The 23,448-nt window shown below is 28.7% G+C and overlaps 1 protein-coding gene across 1 annotated transcript; it reads right to left on the bottom strand.

The window, feature by feature from the left end:
• Positions 1 to 510: 510 nt before the first annotated feature.
• On the bottom strand, positions 511 to 3,683 carry LOC146918476 (auxin-responsive protein IAA27-like). The gene is made up of 5 exons (XM_085720125.1): positions 3,184 to 3,683; positions 2,074 to 2,300; positions 1,493 to 1,634; positions 1,043 to 1,104; positions 511 to 828 (listed from the first exon to the last, which is right to left on the bottom strand). The coding sequence occupies exons 1-5, from the start codon at positions 3,498 to 3,500 to the stop codon at positions 791 to 793; spliced, it is 786 nt and encodes a 261-aa protein (XP_085576251.1). The 5' UTR covers positions 3,501 to 3,683; the 3' UTR covers positions 511 to 790.
• Between the last annotated feature and the right edge of the window lie 19,765 nt (positions 3,684 to 23,448).

The following is a 23,448-nucleotide window of genomic DNA, read 5'->3' as shown; positions in this document are numbered from 1 at the left end:
AAGGAGAGAGAAATATTAAATATCATTAGAAAAAATTATGATATTAATTATTTTTATTATTTTAATGAGATTTTGATTTTAATTGGTTGGGTGTAAGAATGATCTCTTAGGTAAGAGTTCATGTAAGAATTTCTCTTTTTTTTGGAATATTTGCAATTAATTAGGGGTAAAATAGGGAAAAAAAATAGGCTACACCAAAAGAAAAGTATTGCCTTTATTAATAGGTATAGATATTCCAAAAATTCTACTTATTACTTTTTTTTAAGTATGCCTGAGGCTTGTGACCATAGTCATGTGCCTATAGATGACTTGTTTTCTATAGAAAATAAATTTACATCTTATGAGGGGTTTTGCTCTTGTTTTGTTAGGTTATTTAATCATAGTCTCATTAGACAATTAAGTGCACACATAACCAAATCATAGTGATATAACATCCAACCATAGCAACATAACATCTCAAGTTATAATGCATGACAATGCAACTAGTGATCATCTTTTAATTCAGATGCATTTGATTCCAATCTCTATCTCTAACATTAATTTCAAACAGAGAGAAGACAAAATTTGCTAGTGAAAGACATAATTTACATAGCTTTACCCTTATTAACAAACCTAAGAAACCTTAATTGTCAACAACAAGCATATCTTGAGTTCTTGACTATTCAAAGCCAAGTGTTTAGGGCACTATATTACAAAAAAGTTTTAGGACACTATGATTCCATATGTAGGATTATACATAAGCAAAGCAAGGAGGAAAAGCACCACATTGTGGCACTGAGGCATCACTTTGCTAGTTGCGACTTTTGCACTTTTCCATGGCTCTTGGTGCTGCATAAATCAGATGGATAATCATATACCAATATAAATTCTTTATTTTTATTTGATATTTGTGATTTTTTTTTTCAATGTTTAATAAATCCAATTTTGACCTCTAAGGTTTATTACAATATGTACTTGCCATATGGTTTTAAAAAGTATCTATATCATCAATGATCCTTTAAGAGATATTTGAGACAGAGATTATCATATATGTGAGACTCACCTAATCCAATTGCTTCAGAACTTTTCATTATCCTTAACCTCTTGCAAGAGTCAATGAACATCCTAAAACAACAAAAATAAAAACATTTGAGTTAAAAACTCATCATTTTGTTCTTTCTATTATTGCATTTTTCAGATAAACAAAATAATATCCTTTTGGTAATATAATTTACATTAATTCGCAACAACGTTATACATTTTAGGTTCAATTATTTAGCCGGTCCAAAAACTATATAAAAAAATTTCAATAATTCTTTGAACTAAAAAATTTGAAATTAGATTTTTTAACTTCTCAGAATTTGTAATTGAGTATTTGAATTTTTATGCAGACCTAAACTTTCAAATAATCAAATTATATAAAAGTTCATATATATCTAGTTACATATTATTCAAAAGTTTATGGACTCAATCACAAGTTCATGAATCCATGTGAGACAAAATATGCACTTACTTCCATGGAACATCACCAACTAGCATCCAATCACCATCTTTATCTTCATAGGTGAGGACATATTCTGAACCATGAAGGAGATCCATCAATCTACTTTCACACAAATTACCTTGACCAAAAACTCCATGAGAGCCAAATTGACCTACACTTTTCATTCATCAAAAACATCATCAAAATCAGCTACATGATGAACATTTTATTAGTAAAAAATTATTTGACCTATTAATATCACTCCTTTAAAAATCTCCTTAGCTCAATGGAATCAACCACCCTTAGCATATGAACCAACTACCCTTTAGTTATGTACGTTTTAAATAAAGGCCTAACAGCCACAAACATCGGACACAACACTGATACAATGAAACGGTAATAATTTGAAAACATCTCGATGACGGATACTAAAACATGTCGAACACGCCTTAAATCTAAAGTCGGTACTACATATATTAAAGTAACATCAGCCGCGTTTTACCGTAATTCTCCACAATATCAATGATCATGACGCACCCGAGATTGTTATCTTAAACCTAGTGCACAAGCAAAATGAGAGAGTAATTTTCAAGTAATAAAAAAAAACTCACTGATTGTAAAACAACTAAACATCTTTTCTAGGGCAGAAGATAGTTCCTTGTAAGTGCCAAAAAATTTGAGATCCACTTTCCTCAAGTATGGGGCACCATCCATGCTAACTTTTACATAAAGGCATCCAAATTTGGCTTCTACATCATCATTATCATTCTTTTGAGATTGAGTGGCCATTGAATTCTTCCTGAAAGAACGGATTGGTGGCCATCCTACAATTTGTTCCCTAGATCAGAAATGAAGACAAAAATTAAACCATAGGATTTGATTATAACTTCAAAATTTATATTTGGATAAATAGTTTAATTAAGTACTTATAGCAGAAGTGCATAAGTATAATTTATTTATACAACAAAAGCTTAAACAAAATCAAAATATTGTTATATAAGCTATAAGTTGTTTTCATAGGTTATTATGGTTGAGAGCTTATGGAATAAGCTGAAAACATTGTACGGAGATGTGATAAGTTGTTTTGATAAGCTCTCCTAAATAGTCTCACAAGTGCTTACGTTAATAGATAAACTCAAACAAGAGGATCATTAACACTATAGGCTAACATAAGATCAAAATTTACAAGATAAAAAGTAAAAAGTCATTTAATCTTTCTCTCAATCATCTTATTTTCTTCTTGCTTTCAACACTTGATTAGCACACACAAATATTAGAAAAATCTAGACACAGTAAATCAACAATGAAAGTGGTAAAATATTTAGACATGTAAAACATGATATAATAACAAAAAACTACTAAGAGCGCATTTTGATCGACTTATTTGAACTTATTTAAAGACATAAGCATTTATAAGACTGTTTGTAAGAGTTTATGAAAAACAACTTATAACATGTTCTTATGATATTATCAGCTTATGGAAAATCGCTTACGGAGCTTATTTTCATAAGCTCTCCATAATAGCTTGTGAAAATAACTTATATAAAAACATATTTATTTTCTTTTATCATTGGTATTGAAATAACTTCTACATAAGGCCTTATATGATAATTGCTTATACTATATCCAAATAAAGCCTAGAATTTTAACACAAAATTTTCATTTCTCTCAAAAAACAACAAAGAAAAGAAAAATAGTAAAGCTAAAGAAAATGAAAGTACTTTGCAGCTGAACCATATATCTGAGACTTCTTCTTCTCATTCAAAGGATTTGAAGACTGTTGAATTCTATCCTTCACAACAGAACCTTGTTGGTTGGAACTATCTTTCTTCAAACCAATTTCAATGGCATCTGAAAAACCTCTTTTTGCCCTTGAAAATAAACCATTAAGCATGCATAAAGAGTATGCATTTTTTTCTTCAAGAAGATCATTATCTCTCTCTGGTGATTCAGAACCAGGTAAACCAAGTCTTAACTCAGTAGCCTTGAGGTTCAAGCCATTGTTACTTCTTTGAGAAAATTTGTCAGAACTTTCCATTGTAGTAGTGGAAACTTTAACTTCAGTTCAAACTTCAGTTTACAAAACTACTTTAGTATAAAGAAAAACAATGATGAGAGAGAGAGAGAGAGAGAGAGAGAGAGAGAGAGAGAGAGAGAGTTGAATAGTGGAAAAACAAAGAAGTTTGAAGTTTTGTTTTGATGAATAGAGAAGGTTCTGTCTGAGGTTTGTGTTCTGTTTGTTTTGTTTCTATATAAACTGAAAAAATCACTGTCTATGTTAAACATTGATAGTAATGGCATATCATTGTAAGTGGTGTAACAAAAAAAATGAAAAAGAGAAAATGGGAATATTGAATTTTAAGAATAAGGACCAAGGAGAATAGTAGATAATGGTAAAAATTGAATATATGGAATAGTTTTTGATTTATTCTTTCAATTTATTTTTTAGTTTTTGTGTGAAAATTATATATATTATATGTAAAATCTAAGTTTCAGATAAAAAGTATATAACAATAATATTGGGTCATGTTGGATACCAACTGATATAGGAGGGTTTTCTTAGTATTATTATTTCAGCCCAATTTTTCTAAAAAAAAATAAAAAATTATTTCAACCCAATTTATATAATTTTTGTTTTATTTTCAGTTTTGGATTTTCGATTCATTAGGGTTTCCTTAGTATTTAAACACTTCAGTTGCAGCCAGAGATGCAGTTTTATTCATTCAATAAAATTTCAGAGAGTTTTCTTAATTTTTGATCAATTACGGAACTCTATTTTCACAGGTTTGTCGTTTGCAAACTTGTTTCTTTTTGATCTAGGTTTAGTGCTTGCTAGCCTCCGCTTCCAACTGCGTCACCAACACACGACACCGATACATAGATTTAGAATTGTTATTATCAATGGTCTGCTCATTCATTTGCATTAAAATATAAATCGTCTTATCTTAATCTAACGATCGCTAACACGGTAACGGCGTGAATGTGTGGAATTGTTCACAAAAGCAAATCCGAATCCTTGAACTCATGTTAAATTTAATTTGCATTTTTTTTAACTTATTATCAATATCTATCTATTGGTATCAATATCATGTTTTTTCTTTGTGTATCTATTTAGGTGCTTCATAGAATATTTACTTTAAACTTTGAAGAATGTGTGGTTTTTTCTTTTCAAATTTTATAATTTGTGTGATTCTTTTTTGTGGGCAACTCAGACAAACAACAGAAAGTCCTTATCATACTTTTCATGTTATATCCTTTCTCTTGTTATTTTATTTGGATATATGAAAATTTATAATGTTATTCTACAATCTAGTTTTTTTGGAAACTATACTGTTTCTGATTTTATTTTTGGATAATCTATTTAACTATAACAACTTAGATTAATTTATTTGTAGAATTAGTAAAGAAAAACATATCTGTAGTTTTAAGCAATGAGATAAGTATAATTATAAAATAATCTTTGTTGTTTACTTAATTAATTTAAGGGAAATGTTATCTTGTGCCCTCAAGGCACAAGTTAAGAAGCCAAAGATAGAAATATTTTGTTGGAAATTGTGCATTCAATATTCTTGAAATTTGAAATCTTATCTTTTCAAGACAAAATTTACTATTTAATTCCATTTTTAGATTCTTAACACGTGCCTTGAGGGCACAAGTTAACACTACCCTTAATTTAATCAAATGCATAACTTACATTGTAATCCTAAACTTCATTTTATGAATGAGCAACTATTGTTTTGACTTAATCACCAATGAGTGATTAAACAGTACTCCCTCCGTTTCAAAATGAGTGTCGTTTTAGGTGTTTACACACATATTAAGAAATGTAATGATTAAGAGAAAGAGAATGGTTATTTTACCAAATTCTCCTTATTAACTATTGGTTAGTTTTAAAAGTAAGTATTTTGGAAGTAGTGTGCAGAGTATTAATTGGAGGGTACAATTGAAAAGAAAAAGTTATTATTGCATTGGAAACTGAAAGCGACACTCATTTTGAAACAATTTTTTTTAGCTAAAGCGACACTCATTTTGAAACGGAGGGAGTAATATTTATTTTTGAGGCAAAACAGTAATATATTGTGGTATTTGTAATAAAATTCAAATAATAAACTTTAAATCATAACCAGATACAATTTTTTAAATAAATAAAATTAGTTTTTCCCTCTTTCTTCAGAAAAAAAAATTATTTAAAAAAATAAATGAGAGAAAATGTCCATTATTAATTGTGAATTATTATTTTTACTAAATTAATTAAAAATTCCTTTTTTGATGAAAATAATTTTTAAAAATCTTTTCTTTTGGTCAAATAAGTAGATACTTCATTACCAAAAAAAATAAGTAGATAAAACATTCATTAATAGCTAGTGATTACACCATATCTAAAAAAGTATCCACTATCGAGGTCAAGTATGAAACTACTCAATATCCCTACAAATGCATCATTGATCACAAGACTTGCTAATGAGTAACATAGTTTAATTAAGAATAAGAGTTTCTCTAATAATAAATACCCACATTAAAGGGCATCAAGAACCCTTCAAAGTACAACAATCTCAAGAGTCAAGATAAAATCCTAAAAACTATATAAAGAAAAAAAAAATCTTAAAAGTAAACAAATATCGAATACTTCTAATGTGTGTCAAAAAAAAGTTAAGAGTAAGATGCGGTAGAGGCAGCGTTTGGATGAAGGTAACTGATGCTCAAAAAAGTTAAGCAAGGAATCGTAGGAAAGTGATAGAACAAACAGTGTCTTTTGAAAAGCCAAATTTTCATGCGGTTGGGAAAATACTGACAACAAAGAAAAATTATTTTTACCAACAAAAAAGATTGTCATAGATTTGTTATTAGCTCTTCGTACGTTGGTTTTGTTTGGACTCAATGGGAAAAATTATAAAATAAATAAAGAAAAATGAATTCTGACAAGAAGATCTACCAAGGAACAAAAATGATATTAGAGTAGAAATAAGTGGGAAAGTGAGGTAAAAAAACAAGGAAATTTTGTGGAGTGAAAAGGATATGACACTTGAACTCGTGTTTGTACATTGTACTTCATGGCTTGTAGCATTATTGGTTTGTACATCCCAACATTATATATGCATCTTTGTGCATTGAGTATTTTAGCCTTAATAAAGAACACCACGTTTGATTTTGACTATGATTTCATATCCACATTTTAGTGTTTCATATTGTTTTACTCCCTCCATCCCAAATTGTATGTCGATTTAGGGGAAAAAAATTGTCTCAAATTGTATGTCGCTTTACAATATCAATGCAACATTAATGTTACTTTTCCTATTATAACCTTAACTATTTATTACTCTCTCTTCTTTCAATTCTTTCATTTATCTTTCTCATATTATTTATTAAGGACAATTTTGTAAAACAATTAATAATATCTCTTTTCCACACAATATTAATTGTATTTCTTAATATGTGTGAAATGCCCAAAATGTCATACAATTTGGGACAGAAGGAGTAAGAGCTAGGGTCTGTTTGGTAAGGCCACCAAAAGAGCTTATAGCTTATAGCTTATAGCTTATAAGCTCATTTGACAAAAAAAGCTCTGTTTGGTAACTTTTTTTACAATGAGCTTATAGCTTATTTCACGAATTTCAACGAGCTTATAAGCTATTTTTCAGAAGCTACTCCAAGTAGCGTTTGAGCTTATAGCTTATAGCTTTTTGTTTTTTCTTCCATTATTACCCTTGTTGTTTTAATTAATATCCATATTTACCCTTTATACTCTATTGTAATTTAAAATAAATTGTGTATGTTATAAATGCAGTCATTTACTTTTTTGACATTTTGAATGCACTCATAATGATTCAAAATAAATATAATAATTCAATAATTATCCCTTTTTTTCGATAAACATGCATTATAAAAAAAAATGGACTCCATCGTTTTTTATACGTATAATCGTCCAACTCTAAAAAAATAATGTACAATCCTTTAAAAAAGCGTATAGTCGTAGAAAGTTTTTATTATTCAAGGACATCTTCTTTAAAGAAGTATAGATAGTACATATGTAGTTTTTTTGGAAACAAATACCTATATAATTTTGGTATATAATAATACATATAGATTGTTAATCTTTAAAAAAAAAAAATACATACAGATCGTTAAAAAAATACATATAGATGATAATACATTTCATTTTTTTAAAATTAAATAATACATTCCATTATTATGTTTAGTTTTTGTAAGTATAAACACTTAAATAAAATAAAAAATAGAGCATAAAATTTTAGCAAATAAAAATTAATTTCATTATATATAAAAAATATATTAAATTAATAATTTTTTTTGAGAGGATATTAAATTAATAAATTTAAATTACTAAATTATTAATACTTATTATGAATTAAGAATGTCCTTTTATGTCATTTTACATTTATCAGTTAGTTGAACCGCTAATTTTACCAAACACTTCAATTAGCTTATCAGCTATAAGTCATCAGTCATCAGCTATAAGCTATCAGCTAGCTTATCAGCTATCAGTCATCAGCTATAAGCTATCAGCTAGCTTATCAGCTATCCGCTATTTTTTACCAAAAGCCCTAGTCTTCTATAGTCACAAGATTAAATGTATAGTGTTTAGGCACATATACAAAGAGACATTTTTTTCTAATGATAAAAAATAAAGTAAAATAAACATTTTGGGGAAAAGAGCATCATTGTGTGTGTGCCTAAATACTATGTATTTGGTCTTGTAACCAAGTAAGTATTTCTCGTGTTTTAAATAGGATAATCTATCTGGAATAGAACCTACAATTGATTAGTGTTAAAAGTAGGTTTTTTTTGACAGAAATAAGCTTATTGCATTTCATTAATTAGAATGTATGGAATGTTATAGTAAATATGGAAACTATGATTAAACAGAGCTTCCTTAGCTAAGTTATGAGCAGCACCGTTTGCTTGTCTCCGAATGAACTTCAAGTGTGAGTTCGTTAAATCAATTAAAAGTAGGTTTTTAGGGGTTCATATTATAAAATTCATAATAAACAAATGTCTATCGACGACTGAATGCCTTTGAAAAGTGGAAGTTCAAAATCACTTATTCTTAATGGTTAGACAATGACTTGATTAGTGGATGTTTTGGTTGTTGATAGAACTATATTCATTTTATTATTTTTATATTATTGATAGATGACTAATTTTATAAAAAGTGTCAATTATATAAAAATAAAACACAAATGAAATTGCAAGAACATGGGAATTTTATCGGGATTGTATATCAATGAATTAGTTACTCACCTCGGATGGATGATATAACAGTTGGGAGATCATCAAGGATCACCATGTACAATTCTTTTTATCAAGTAAAAACTTTATACATATTATAATAACTAGACTCTAACCCGTGCGATGCACGGGTATAGAGTTTCATATATAAGTATCATTTAGCGGAAGTAATCAAAGGTGGATATCAACACAATTAAAATGATAATTCATAGTGAACATTGTAATCAAAAGAAAATAATAGACAAAAGTTTGCACCAAGAAAATAATATATGAAACTGATATGTGGTTACAGAAAGAAAGAAAAAAATAATAATGAAAAGAAGTTGTTAAGCGGTGACGAAAGGAAAAAAAATAAAAAAAGGAACTGCTATATGTAGTAATTGGGAAAAATATAAAAGGAACCGTCAATAATAAAAAAAGTAACTACTATTGGAAAAGGAACCGCCAAGGTGATAGTGGCTTAAAAAAAGGCCTTATTATAAGCAACAACATTTCAAAAAAAAATGGTTGTGGCCTAGTGGTAAAAGTTATGGAATGGTGGCATATGGTACCTGGTTCGATTCCTTGCAAACCCTTTTTTCATAAAAATTCCCAGAAAAAAGGGCGGGATTAGGGTTAACCAGGTTGATTGGAGACTGTCTGACATTTATATATATTAAGATTAAGATTAAGGCTGTGTTTGGTAACAACAAGAAGCTAGCTTATAGCTTGTTGAATTAGCTTATAAGCTTGTTGGATCAAAATTTGACGTGTTTGGTAACAAGCTTTTTTCGTAAGCTTATAGCTTTTTTTGAAAAGCTATTTCAAGTAGCTTTTGAGCTTGTAGCTTATAGCTTCTTATAATTTCTTCCAAATTTAACCTTGTTAATTTAATTTTATTATTTCTAAATAAAAAAAAAACCACCCACTTCCCACGTTTTATGGCCTACAGCATCCATGCTCATAGCTTGCTAGTCACTACATGGTATAGTTTTCTCTATTTTGCTGTTCACTTTTTTTTTTTATGACCTTGCTTGTAATTCATATAATATTTATTGTTAAATAAATAGTGAAACAAGTTTACTTAAATAAATTCGTCAAAAAATAAAAATTTGTCGAATAAAAAATGTCAATTGAATTTATAAAGCACGTTTATCTATCATTGTGAAGATGAAAATATTTCGAAATAAATTTAAACATTTTAAAAGAAATACATTAAGTAATAAAAATTGTATATATGATTTATAAAAAAAAAAAAACATAAATACGTCCTTTTACGTCATTTTATACTTATCAGCTACTTCAACAGCTAATTTTACCAAACACTTTTTATTTTAATAAGCTAACTTTTCAGCTATAAGCTATCAGCTATCGGTCATCAGCTATAAGTTAGCTTTTCAGCTATCAGCTAGCTTATCAGCTATCAGCTACCTTATAGCTTCTTTTTACCAAACACACCCTAAGATTGTAGAACATAGTGTTGATCAAAAGATAAAGAGGACATTTGCAAATTGCCTCCTAAATTAGTGACAATGAGTGTCCCTTTGTAATTATTTATATGAATTATAGTTTATGTCTTCAAATTCACCCATATACTTAGAACTTTATTACTTCAAAAGTATTTTTAACTAAAGACAAAATAACCATCCTCAAGTGTATCGAAACTGATAAAAATACCGAAAGCATTAAGCATTCAAATCCAAATAAACAACATGACTATCAACAAAATGAACACCGTGGTAAACAACATAACTATTAAGAAAATTCTTCGAACTACAAAAGAATAAACAAAACACATGTAACATATTGGTATGCATGCAGTATCACTATCTGAATTTTATTACTTCTCCATTTCATAATGGGTGGCATTTTATCAAAAAATATTTGATTTAAAATAAATATTATTTATCAATTCTTAATAAGGGCACTAGTTAAGAAGATTAATATAAAAATTATGCATTTAATTTTATAAAAGTCAAAAAGTTGTTGTTTTTAATGAAAATTTTCTATTTTTGACATCCTTAATCAATGTCCTTAGGGCGTTAGCAAAACTCATTCTTAATTTAGAATAAATAACTTTTTTCAATTATGTCTTCTAACTATTACTACCGCTCCCAAAACAATATTTTCTATTTTACATTTACAATGTTTATGTACACACTAATAGTTGATAGTGTTGATTTAGTAAAAACGATGTCTTTTGACTACTTTATTGCATTTTTTAATCTTTGGGCAATGTACTTGTTATAATTACAAAAAAAATTGATCTCCCCTCTGCCATGGCGCTCAGAGGAGTAGTACCTCGCCAGCGGCGAGTCATGAGGTTGGGTATTTCGATTATAGCTCGACAGGGAGATTCCCTGGTCCTACGTATCCCCAAATGAGGTCTCGTGTTATCAATAGATCTTATATTATTATAAGAATTATGTTATTTAAACAATCATTTTCTAAACAACTTATAAGACAACCAAAAATATATAAATAAATGTAGATATTAAAACGAAAATATCATTTCTGTTAGAATAAAGTGTTCTCCTAGCTACTATATCAAGCAACTAGCTAATAATATTGCATTCTGCGGGTCCAATGTGTCATGAACTTTAGCTACAGTTAACATAATATATAGGATAAGCCTCAGCTTTTAACCTCCCCACTAATGAGGATCCTAATCTTATTTCCTCAACACTCAAAGCATTTGGTATCTCTTTGTGCATTAAATAGTGGCCTTAACTCATATTCTTCATCAATCATCATCACCATCATCATGGGGTAGCTTTCGTTTCATAGTTCCAAAATTAATGTATATTTTATACTTAGGCCTTGCTCGAATCTACACCTTACACAAAAGTTTTACCAAAGAAAAACATATTGCTATTTGGTGATTAATTCCAAATGACTAATCAATAACACTAACATATTGTGAGTTTTTTTGGTAGAAATGTATTATGAGTTTGTGTCCAATTCTAAACTTTTTTCTCTAATTTTACGTTAAAATACTTTCAAAATTTAAACTCTCACACTATATTTTGTAAATAGAAGAATCATGGCAATGCATAACTTTGAGCTTAAATATCTTGAATAATATATTTGAAAAAATTATGAAAATTTGATATTTTGAAAATACTCATCAAGACGAATCTAACGACATCTTATATGATATTATTTATCTTTGTATATTAGTAGAAAATACGGTCAAAGTAAGTTAGGTCAAAATTGCACATTTTCAAATGGGTCATCTATTGCAGGACAGAGGGAGTACGATAGAGGGAAAGTCAAGGACCCAATTAATTTCAAATCTTTTTTTTTTTTGCCTAGTAGCTTAGTGGCTGGAGCTCACACAATTAAATGTGGAGGAGCTCACAATGAAATATTTAGTAAATAGAAGAATCATGGCAATGCAAAACTTTGAACTTAAATATCTTGAATAATATATTTGAAAAAATTATGAAAATTTGATATTTTGAAAATACTCATCGAGACGAATCTAACGACATCTTATATGATATTATTTATCTTTGTATATTAGTAGAAAATACGGTCAAAGTAAGTTAGGTCAAAATTGCACATTTTCAAATGGGTCATCTATTGTGGGACGGAGGGAGTACGATAGAGGGAAAGTCAAGGACCCAATTAATTTCAAATCTTTTTTTTTTGCCTAGTAGCTTAGTGGCTGGAGCTCACACAATTAAATGTGGAGAAGTGGGGTGCCCGGGGTTCGAACCCCAGCCCCTGCACAAATTATGCAATGTCCCTATCAACTGAGCTAAGCTCACTGGGACAATTAATTTCAATTCTACTAAGGCAAATTAATTAACCTAAATATAACAAAAGTAGCCCTAGTAAATTACATCCTTTTTTAGAGAAGAGAAGACAAAGGCACTCTCCATCAAAAAAGAAGAGAACAAAAAGAAAGGGTAAATTACTTAAGAAACTTAATGATCAATATTTTGACTACTTGATCATCTTTTAACCTATCACATTCAAGTGTAGACCTTTGTTTTTTGTCTTATATTTAATCTTTTGCAAAAAGGTTTTATGCTTAATTGAAGTAACAATAAACGAAAAAAGAGAAGCTAAAAGAGACACCATTCTAGCCACAAAATATAGCTAGCTTCTTTGTGAGGTTTCCCACAACATTGATGGTTGTTTGATGTAGATTTGATGATTTAAATTTAAATTTAGTATTTTCAATTATAACTAAGATTTAAAATATGTATTGATTTTATTGTCGTTAATTAACGATCATCGATATCTTAAATGTGTGAATATGCGAACGCGATCTTTGACTCTGGTGAATCCTAATTCCAATATATATTAAGTGTTTGTTTGGATGGACAGCTACAAATCACGTTTTGCTAAAAATCACAGCAAAACACCACTTTAACCTAGAAGCTACAATTCTCAGCTTCTAAAAATCACAGTAGATTTACATCGAATAATGTGCATAGGTGATTTTGCTTCATCAAACGCCACTCCAAATATGCCCTGAGTGAAAAAGGAGTTACACTTGCTCAAAGAGAGGCTTTCAATAATAATAATGTCTAATTCCAAAATGTGAAAATGGTTGTCATAATCAATCCAAAGACTTTCGTGCAAAGGGTAAGAGACAGCATGAATCTTCAAAACAACACTCACTTGACCCATCAAGAATTTGAATTTTGTACATCGAGTGGAGTTTCAACCTTTTTTTTTTCCTAAAGGTTTTTAGTGTCTTAGATGGACAATCATAGTCATGTATGAATAATACCACAGTCTGCACAACTGACACACTTGTGATAATAAGAGAAACTTGGTCCCGCCATTCCAATTGCTTTGCTTGCACAAGATTGAAGATTCTCCTTTTAACAGAAATTAGAGAAGATACCAAAAAAAATCATTTATTTTTTGCCTTTATTGTATTTACATTTTGATTATCATGTTTGTAGGGAGTGTCTTTTTTTATGCTAGGGGAAATCTATAGACCTCATCCATTAAAGAAAAAAAAACTGGTAAAAAAAAATGAGAGATAAAAAGTGGCGAAAAAAAAATCACATTAAAGAGGTATTCCCTCCGGTCTCAAACATAATCAATTTTTCACTTTTTAGGTTCATTCATTAAATGATGTACCAAGTCTATAATATGGACCACATACATCATTTATTGAATAAACCTAAATAGCGAAAAAATGGTTACATTTAAGATAAGAGGGAGTAATATTATATAAGATAAACATCTATTTAGGGTAGAAAGACCATGGGAAAGGGGAGAAAACGGAAGGAATAAAAAAAGGAGAAAACTTTGAGGAAATTCCATCAATATTGGAAGCAATGACATACTCCCTCCGTTTCTTTTTATAAGCAAATTTTACTTTTTAGGTTCATTCAATTAATGATGTATGTGGTTCATACCACATACATCATTAATTGAATGAACCTAAAATGTAAAATTTGCTTATAAAAAGAAACGGAGGGAGTATTGGTATTCAAAATGTATACGTGAGTTAGAACCCATAATCAGTATGGCATCCATTCTAACTCATAATGCATACCCATAAAACGGAGTATTTAAAATGGATCTCATATAAAATAGAGTAGAAAGTTAATGTATAAAAGAATCGGAATTAGTATGATCTAGAATTCTAACTATTGAGCATGGTCTCGCTTTAATATTTTTGCAATATTTCAAATTACTAACATAATTTGAAGAATATATATATATATATATATATATATATATATATATATATTCCTCAAAAAAATATATTTATATTATAATGTGTTTCTTTTATGTAAATTTAATCGATGAAACAAATATGTGAGAAATAACCTTTTTCCACCATGTTTTCTCCCCATTTTTGAATGAATAATTTTATAAGTCATGCACGTACGCAAGCGTGCGCAAACAAGTTATTTTGTTACATTGATACTAATGTATTAGTTGATTTGCCTCTGAAGAAATAAAATAAAGAGTGTATAGATTACTCGATGCTAATTCATTCATTAGTTGATTTGCACACAAATTATTTTTTGACATTTATAGATTATTCGATGCTAATTCATTCACTAATTAAACCAGGATTCTTTCTACCAGTATTTCCTTCTCAGTCTTGAATGTTTTGTCAATCTTAATTTGTTTTGTCACTAATTAAAATAAATCTTAACTCTATCTAATTGAGTTTCTGGCTTGCTTGCTAAAGGTTATAACTACCAAAATAATATGGGGAAATATTCATCTTCTCAGATGCATCTACCTTTTTCTTTCATCATCAACATATTTGTCTTCCTCCCACTGTTTTTCTTCATCCAGTTCCAAATACATGTTGTTACCGCTAATGAAATGTACACATCTTATGCACCTTTCAACTGTGGTTATTTCACTGATATAACATATCCAATGATGAAAATTATACTGTATTGTATAAGTGTTGTCCTCTTTCTTTTCCACACTCTTCTCATTTGAGTTCAGAAATTTCTAAATTCACTGGCTGCCTCATTGAGTGTAAACCTCAAACATCGTACTTTTTTTTTGAAACAGCATATTCATTAATAGCCACGCACCAGGAGTGCAAAACGGCGATAAAAACAAAGGAGCCTAACCAAATAAAACCATACCTCAAACATCGAACTTAGTATTAAAAACTAAAGCAGTGAATTTTAATGTTTAAGAGTGTAAAAACAACATAACAGTTTCTGGATTGAAAAACTCATTCACAAACCAGTCAAATACTTTAGAGGAAGGATTTGAGGTTAGGTGGAGCGGTGTGGAGATGAAGAGATATGTCACAATTGCATGAAATTTAGTGTATGATGCGGATACACTAATAATGTATATATCCTCAATGTAAATTTAATCGATGAAACAAATATGTGAGAGATAACCCTTTTTGACCATGTTTTCTTCCAACTCTTGGATGAATAATTTTATAAGTCATGCACGTACGCACATGTGTGCTCACAAATTATTTTGTGACATTGACACTATAATATATTAGTTTATTTGCCTAGGAAGAAGTAATATAGAGAGTTTATAACGCTAGCCTAATTATAATTAATGTTTTTATATAGAAGGTGAAAAGGATGATGAATGGAAATACAAATAACGTAGAACACGAGTATTTTTGTGACTTTAAAATAATTGGTCACAATTTTTTACCATTGCCTAAACCCTCTTATCGGTACCATCGTCCTCCAATTCCGATCAACTTCAAAATCCGTCTCGAACTATGATTGAAGCAATACCATAAAAACTTAACATTGACATAAAAAATTATAGTTTCTTCAAATTTTAATTCATGATCATTGTCGCAATTCTTATATTGCATAGAATCGCAGTCAAATTTAATTGATGCGGCATCAATTGTAATTTTGTGGCAGTCACATAAACTCATAAAAAAAAAAAAAAAAAAAACTTGATGTCGATCAACGGTTCAAATCATGGTCACAAATTTCTTCAAACCTCTTGATTATAAATTACTCTTATAGTGACGGTTGGCCTTCTAATTAATTTCGTATCAAGAATGAAAGTCACAATTTTTTAGTGCAAAATCCAGGCACACCACTACCCATCTTGTCTATAGTTTGTGCACAATTGGAATACCAATTCTTACCTTATTTTTTTTCCCTTTCACGGGAGAGTCTAATCAAATGTGCATGCAAAGCCAATTGGATTCAAACTTGTCATCTAGTAGTACTATGTAGTGGATACTGCAAAAAAGCCTGCAGAAGTTTTATTAATGCATTCCAACTTGCATTGCAACCATCAACAAAGGGACCCTGCATCAAACATGAATTATTGGGTCCTCGATTCTTGGCATTTCGAAATACATGCATCTATATACACATTAATTGATCTCGACTATTGAATTGAGATCAGACGACTCAAGTAAACCTTCACTATATCATCTTTAATATATATATATATATATATATATATATATATATATATATATATATATATATATAGGGGAGAGATATATTGACTCCAAGAGTAACTCTAAGGAGTTACTCCACATCTCCACCTTTAATTTTATCTTAATCTAATGGATTACATTTAAGTCTTATCAATAATCATTTGTCTCACCATTCTTGATCATTTTAACAATATTAGGTTTCCTTTTTTGCTTTGAATCAATATTTATGTTTCATTAACACAATTAATAATTGATAACAAGAAATTTTTTTATGTTTCATCAAATGTTTTTTTAGAATAAATTTCAAATATTAAACTATGATTAAAGTTCTTAAAAAAAAAAGAGAAGCTCGCTGGTAAAAAACATCACACTTATTTTTATTTTTATTTTGACAAAACATTACACTTATATTTAAATACAACTTTTTTTAATACAGCGATAAAATAAAAATTAATAAAAATATATATACTTTTTTTAAAGAAAAAAGTGTATATATAATTGTATTAATTATTTTTTTGTCAATTTATATTTGTACAAATATATATATTTGAAAACAATTTATTTAATATAGTTTATTTATATATAAGGGTGGACCGAAGCCCTGTTCTAAATAAACATTAGATAAAATATAAGAATATTTTTTTTCACCAATAACTGATTGTCTTAATAAGACATCTTGACCAAAAAACAATTGTGTTAATAAAACATGATGAAAAATAATATTTTTTTTTCACCAATAACTGATTGTCTCAATAAAACATCTTGACCAAAAAAAATTGTGTTAGTAAAACATAAATGTTGATTGAGTATGAAAAAGGAAAATTAAATATTGTTAGAATGATCAAGTATGATGATGCACATGATTATTAATAAGACATAAATATAGTCCATTAGATTAAGATAAAACTAATGGTGGGGATGTGGAGTAACTCTTTAGAGTTACTCTTGGAGTCAAAATATCCCTCCCCATATATATATATATATATATATATATATATATATATATATATATATATATATATATATATATATATATATATATATATGGGTCATGTTAACTTGTGCCCTAAGGGCACAAGTTAAGAAACTAAAAATGAAATTAAAAAGTAACTTTTATATTGAAAAGACAAAATTCACAACTTTTAATATATTGAATGCACAATATCCAAGAAAAAGTTTCTATGTTTAGTTTCTAAACCTGTGCCCCCAAAGGTACAAGTTAACATTTCCCTATATATATACATCATTAATTTGAGATCAGACAATTAAGATTTGATGGTTATTAAGATTTTTCTAGAGATTTGATGGTTATTAAGATTTATTAATTTGTCACCCATAATCTGTATTATTGACACTTGAGGGGCATGAACTTCACTCAGTATAGTGATTCAACTTGAATTTCACTCTACTATATCCTTTTTCCACATGGACCCCCCTCAATTTATGTTTTTCACCTCGTTACATAGCATTATTATTAGTTGGTTGTAAGCATGGTTATATATTGTAATTGTGTTTACCCTACTAATTTTATACTGCAGGAAAATGTGATTGATGCGGTCAAAATTGTGGTTGCAATTTGGATGCAGAAAATTCAAAATTCTTTATGTTGTGTCCGCAATTACGGTCGCATTTCAAAATTTAAAACCATGGTTGTTAAATATATCACTTTTTACATTTAGTAGGTTTTTTTAACTTTGGTTTCATTTGAAAATTATCCTCAACTTTTGTCATGTCCATTAGTTTTACTAAATTATTTCAAAGCTCATTCACTGTAGGGCTGATCATGATCTGCTAAGTAATGGTTTTGCCACAATGATGAAAGATACTAAAATTTGTATCTTATTACAAAAAATAAAAATAAATATAGTTCAACATGTTAATTACAATCTTACACTATACAAATAATAATTGAAGAGAAATTTTTTGATGGAACAATATATAGAATTACAAGAAATGGCACAATATGTATATCCTTGTGAGTTTAGAGGAATAGTACTATACTATTAACTTAATTAGTGCTATTATTTCGGATTTGGATTTTGTGCAATAACTACATGACACAGTTCTAGATCTTAATCTTTCAATCTCAAATTAAAGGTTGAGACGTGTCTTTTGTTTCGAGTAGATCCTGATACTATAATTTATCCGTAGAATATTCATAAATGTTTAGAAATAAAAAGGATGCATGCTTTGTCCAAGATGGAGAAACAGCTAGGAACATGCGGTTTTGATGAATTATGACTGCTCCAGAGACATTCTAATCATGTTGATGTCTTGTCCTGGAAATCAAACATTCATGCGTCACATGCAAAGGTAGAAAACATCTAAGGGTTATAAGGAGAAGAAAATAAATGTGGTATTGTGAAGGATAAGAGCTTTTTCTTGTTTTGTACGTGATTGTAGTACACTACTAAATTATTGTGTTTAAATTTGAATCATTGGGTTTCAACTTTCAATTGGGAGCGTTATTAATTTTGGAATTTGGTTAGGTTTTCATAGGATGCCTCTATAATCTTATTTGAGGCACTTCCGAACACATGAATATAGACAACCATTGCACGTGAGATTCAAACTTTCGTTCGTCACATTTTAGAAACTTAGCTCCTTTAGTTGGACTCATTTCTCATTGTTGTGAAAGGATTGGTTAACAAAAATTTGAAAGACTTCTTAAAAAGAAAAATGAAAGATAAAATAAATGGGCAACATTAATTAAAAATTATATTACTTTTTATTTTGGTTCTAAGAAATTATGTTACTTTTAAGATCATTACTTTAATAACAAAAATGTAAAATTAAATTGCGTATTTAATTTTACACACATATACTCAATATTTTATTCAATTTCAATAGAATATAGGACATAATTTTTTGGCCCTTGGGATATGAATTTATGGATTGTTAAGTGAAAGGATTGAAGTTTTTTTTACAGCTCTATCAATAATTTTTTACAAAAATACTGTTTTATGAAAATTAAGTTTTCTAAGGATATACAGATATTCAGTGAATCACAAAATACTCTTCTACATTTTAATTTTATTTTCAAAAGCATATACAAGTATTCAATGAATGACATTTTGGGGCAAATCAAGTTTTTTTTTTTATGAAAATAAAAATAAAAGGATGTTGAATTAGATACCAGAATGTAATTGTGTTTGGAAAATTATTTTATTAAAATAATAAAATTATTTTTAAAACTAGTCTTCAGAAACTTGATATTTTGAACAAAAACAATTAAAAGCAAAATTGCGTATAGAAATGAATTTATGCTGGTGTAAATAGCATGTTTCTTTCTGATTTTGCCATTATCATACTCCAGGACCTGAAGTCTCAATATAAAATTGCTTTTGCAAAATTTCTCTTTCGGCACCCAGGTTTGCTCTTAGGCACCTTAACTGATCAAAATACCTTCAACGATAGTTAACCATTGTTAGTTAACAAATAATAGGTAATTGTTGCTTCGTAAACGGTAGTTAACCGTCGTTGCAACGTTACACTTAAACTACCACATTGAACTTAAACTTAATTTAAAATACATTGATAGTCAAACACATACAAATATTTGATCACAAACTATCCAAAAAATAATAATCAATTTCCTAAACCCTAAACACTAACATATGAGCAATTTAAAAAAAAAGGAAAAAAAAAAGAACTAACATATAAAATTAAGAATGCTTATGCATAGGGATTTTGAAAACTTACATTTTTTTTTAAGAAAATCAAATGAAATATATTAATTGAAAGGAAACCCACACAATATTTTGAAGACTTACACGATTACTTTTTTGTGTTTGAAGAAATTTGATGGAGTTTGATTTCTTGGAGTTTGACGGAATTTTACTTTTGTGTTTGAGAATAATGTGCAAGTTGTTGTTTATTTGTATATGACCAATGCAGAACTGGAACTAATGATGTTGCTGGTGAGGTCCTCCCTTCCCTTCAACCCATACAGGGTCGTCCCAATCCATTAGGAAGCTTAACGTGAATTTGAAATTCGAGCCTTTTAAGTCAATTGACAAAGAAATATAAAAATTAAGAACACTAAATGTGTAACTTTATTTATGGAAGGTCAAACACTAAATATGGGCATTATTCTCAATCAGTAATCAAATATTAATTCATCATCATTAAAAAAATATTGATTCATCAGTTTGTGAGAGTCTATCTCTCCATTTAACTACTAACTAAGTCTGATGCAAAACTGTTTAAAGAATTCGATTTATGAAAATATATTTAAAGCGAAAAAGATTCAGAGGCTTAATATGAGTCCTAAAAATTTTGGGGGCCTAAAGCCCTTGCTTTAGTGGCAGTCTCCTTGGACTGGATTTGAACCCATGTTTTGTTTTCCTTCATGATGCATGAATTCGAGATCTTGATTAAAGGAATTGAATCTAGTTCCCCTTCAAACTAGTCTAAAGTTGATAGATATTGCCCTTTTTAAATGTATATCTATGAGTGATATTTAATGAAAAATGATATTTATACAGTCATTTTATTACAACTTTTGTAATAATTTTATTTTTCATATTCATATTATATTTTTATTTTTTCTTTCTATTACTTTGATTTTCGTATCAATACGTATTTTTCTCTCTAAGATTATGATTCTCCTAAAAGTTGTCACACATATAATTGTTCAAATAACACGCCTCATATTTAATAGTGTGGGATTTTTATTATTTTTTTTGACAAAAGTGTGGGATGTTGTTTTTTGGATTAAAGTATCTCCAACCAGAGACCACATTTATCACTTCACTCCATATATCTTCTACTCTAACCACCAAGTCAACCGTATAACTCCCCCCTCTTATACTCTTTAATTTCTGGAATTCATTTATTGTTAAAAATAATAGTCAATAGCTTTACTCATTATCATTAACTTTTTCTACCTGGTTTATAAATTAATCGTACGTAAAAAGGGTACGTTTATTTACTCAATAAGTTAACAAATGTGCTCGTAGGTTGTAAAACCTAAAGTACAAATCCGTATGTATAAGCGATTTGAAATTAAAGCACTTTTTAAGTCAACAAGTCTTCAAATGCCCCAGACAAATGCAACAAGTCAAAACAAAAATCCGTGACATAGAAATGAACGAAATTGTGATTAGTCATGATTAAGAAAGGAGAATTTTTTATATAGAAAACAATAAATAAGACGATTTATATGATAAATTTTTTTTTTTAGGGAAATTTATATGATAAAATTAGAAAATCACGTTTCAATACAAGTCAACTGTTAAATCATTTCTATGCAATTTGAATTAATAGTTAAATAATCCATGTTAACTTATGTCATAAGACATATGTTAAGGAACCCACATATAATAATTATGTCTTTTTGAGTAGTAATTATGCCTTGAAATAAATTGAATGCAAGATATTCTATATAAAACTCCTATCTTTAATACATTAACAAGCTCTAAGAGCACTTATTTCCTTTGTCTTATTCAATAGTAAACAAAAGTGGTAAATTTTGCGTATAAAAAAGTGGTAATTTTTTCCTTTTGAAAAACAACCGGTAAATTTTGCGTAAAAACTTATGCATTTATTATTTTTACACGTGCATTACTTGTATTTTTTATAACATAAGATTTTTTTTCTCGAAAAAAAAAAAGGATAAGATTTCTTTTTATGTATTCATAAACAATGTCATTAGGGCATTTGTTAGTACATCAAACAATATAGGACCTTTTGGTGTATCTAAAAAAGAGCCCCCAATCGAGGCTAAGAAGTTAAAGAGTTTCCCAACCCTCAAGCGTGGCATAAGTTTGATCCCTTCTTTATGCGCCAATTTTTTTAAGAGAAAAAATTGTGTATTCATTACTTTTACTTGTATTTTATTTTTAAGATAAGATTTCTTTTATTTTGGATTCATGGATTCATTAAACAAGGGTCTTAGAGCACTTGTTAGTATGACCTTTCTTTATAAACTACTAGTATATTTACCCGGTGTTGCCCGGGTCAGACATATAACTTTGTATAATTTAAAATTTATATATCCACAGACAAATATAATTAACTGAATTTAGTAAAATTATTAACATATATAGAATAAAATAAACATTTTTTAAGTATCCGGACTTGCAAAAATTTAGAAACGACTGTGTGTTCCTATAGACTATTGGGTTCACGGTGTCCACTATAATGGCATGCGCCAATTATGAATGGATGTCAATCCCTACTGCTATAATGACACTCGTCAATTATGAATGTCCGCTATACTGGGTTCACACACAAAACAACATAAAAGATCAACATAAGCAAAAATACCTATTGCTAAACTACGGAACTGGTGAAATAATAATAATAATAATAATAATAATAATAATAATAATAATAATAATAATAATAATAAAAATAATAATAATAAAACAAAATAGGAATGGATGCCACAAACTCAATTATGAATAAGAATGGAGAGAAGAGCGATACTATTGAATTAGAAGAAAAAAAAATAGTATAGGTGTTAGTTCAAGGACCTGAAACAGAAACAATAGTATAGGTGTTAGTTCAAGGACCTGAAACTTGTAGGTGCTTGTAATGGATGCCAGAAACAACAGTTCAAGGACCTAAAAGAAAGAAAAAAACAATCAGTAAACTTACTCGTAGGTGTTAGTTCCATCTTATATTATATATATATAAGCATAATTAGAAGAAATAATATTATTGGTGTTTGTGTCAAACCTGAAGAAAGAAAAAGCTTAGATCAAAAGAAGGTTTGAGTTTCGGTTTCTGCTCAAAATATGTGATTATGGTGATTAACAAAATCTCATTTATTTATAATTAAAAAAAACGAAGCCTTTTTTTCCTCAATGAAAAAACTAATTGAATAATATGGTGTTAAAAGATTAGATGGTAACTAATTGAAACTAAA

The sequence above is a fragment of the Medicago sativa genome, chromosome 6 (genome assembly GCF_051527215.1).
Source record: "Medicago sativa cultivar Bolivia chromosome 6, Bolivia_mono, whole genome shotgun sequence".
Taxonomy (NCBI): Eukaryota; Viridiplantae; Streptophyta; class Magnoliopsida; order Fabales; family Fabaceae; genus Medicago; species Medicago sativa.
Note: the sequence above shows the minus strand (reverse complement) of the source record. Positions and strands in the feature narration are given on the sequence as shown.

Bases quoted from the DNA above. Each gene is read 5' to 3' on its own strand.
- LOC146918476 (XM_085720125.1), bottom strand. From the start codon at position 3,500: ATGGAAAGTTCTGACAAATTTTCTCAAAGAAGTAACAATGGCTTGAAC. The intron at 1,105-1,492 runs GTAAGTGCATAT...TTGTTGTTTTAG, and splicing joins GTTGGTGATGTTCCATGGAA to GATGTTCATTGACTCTTGCA. The intron at 829-1,042 runs GTGAGTCTCACA...TGATTTATGCAG, and splicing joins TTCTGAAGCAATTGGATTAG to CACCAAGAGCCATGGAAAAG.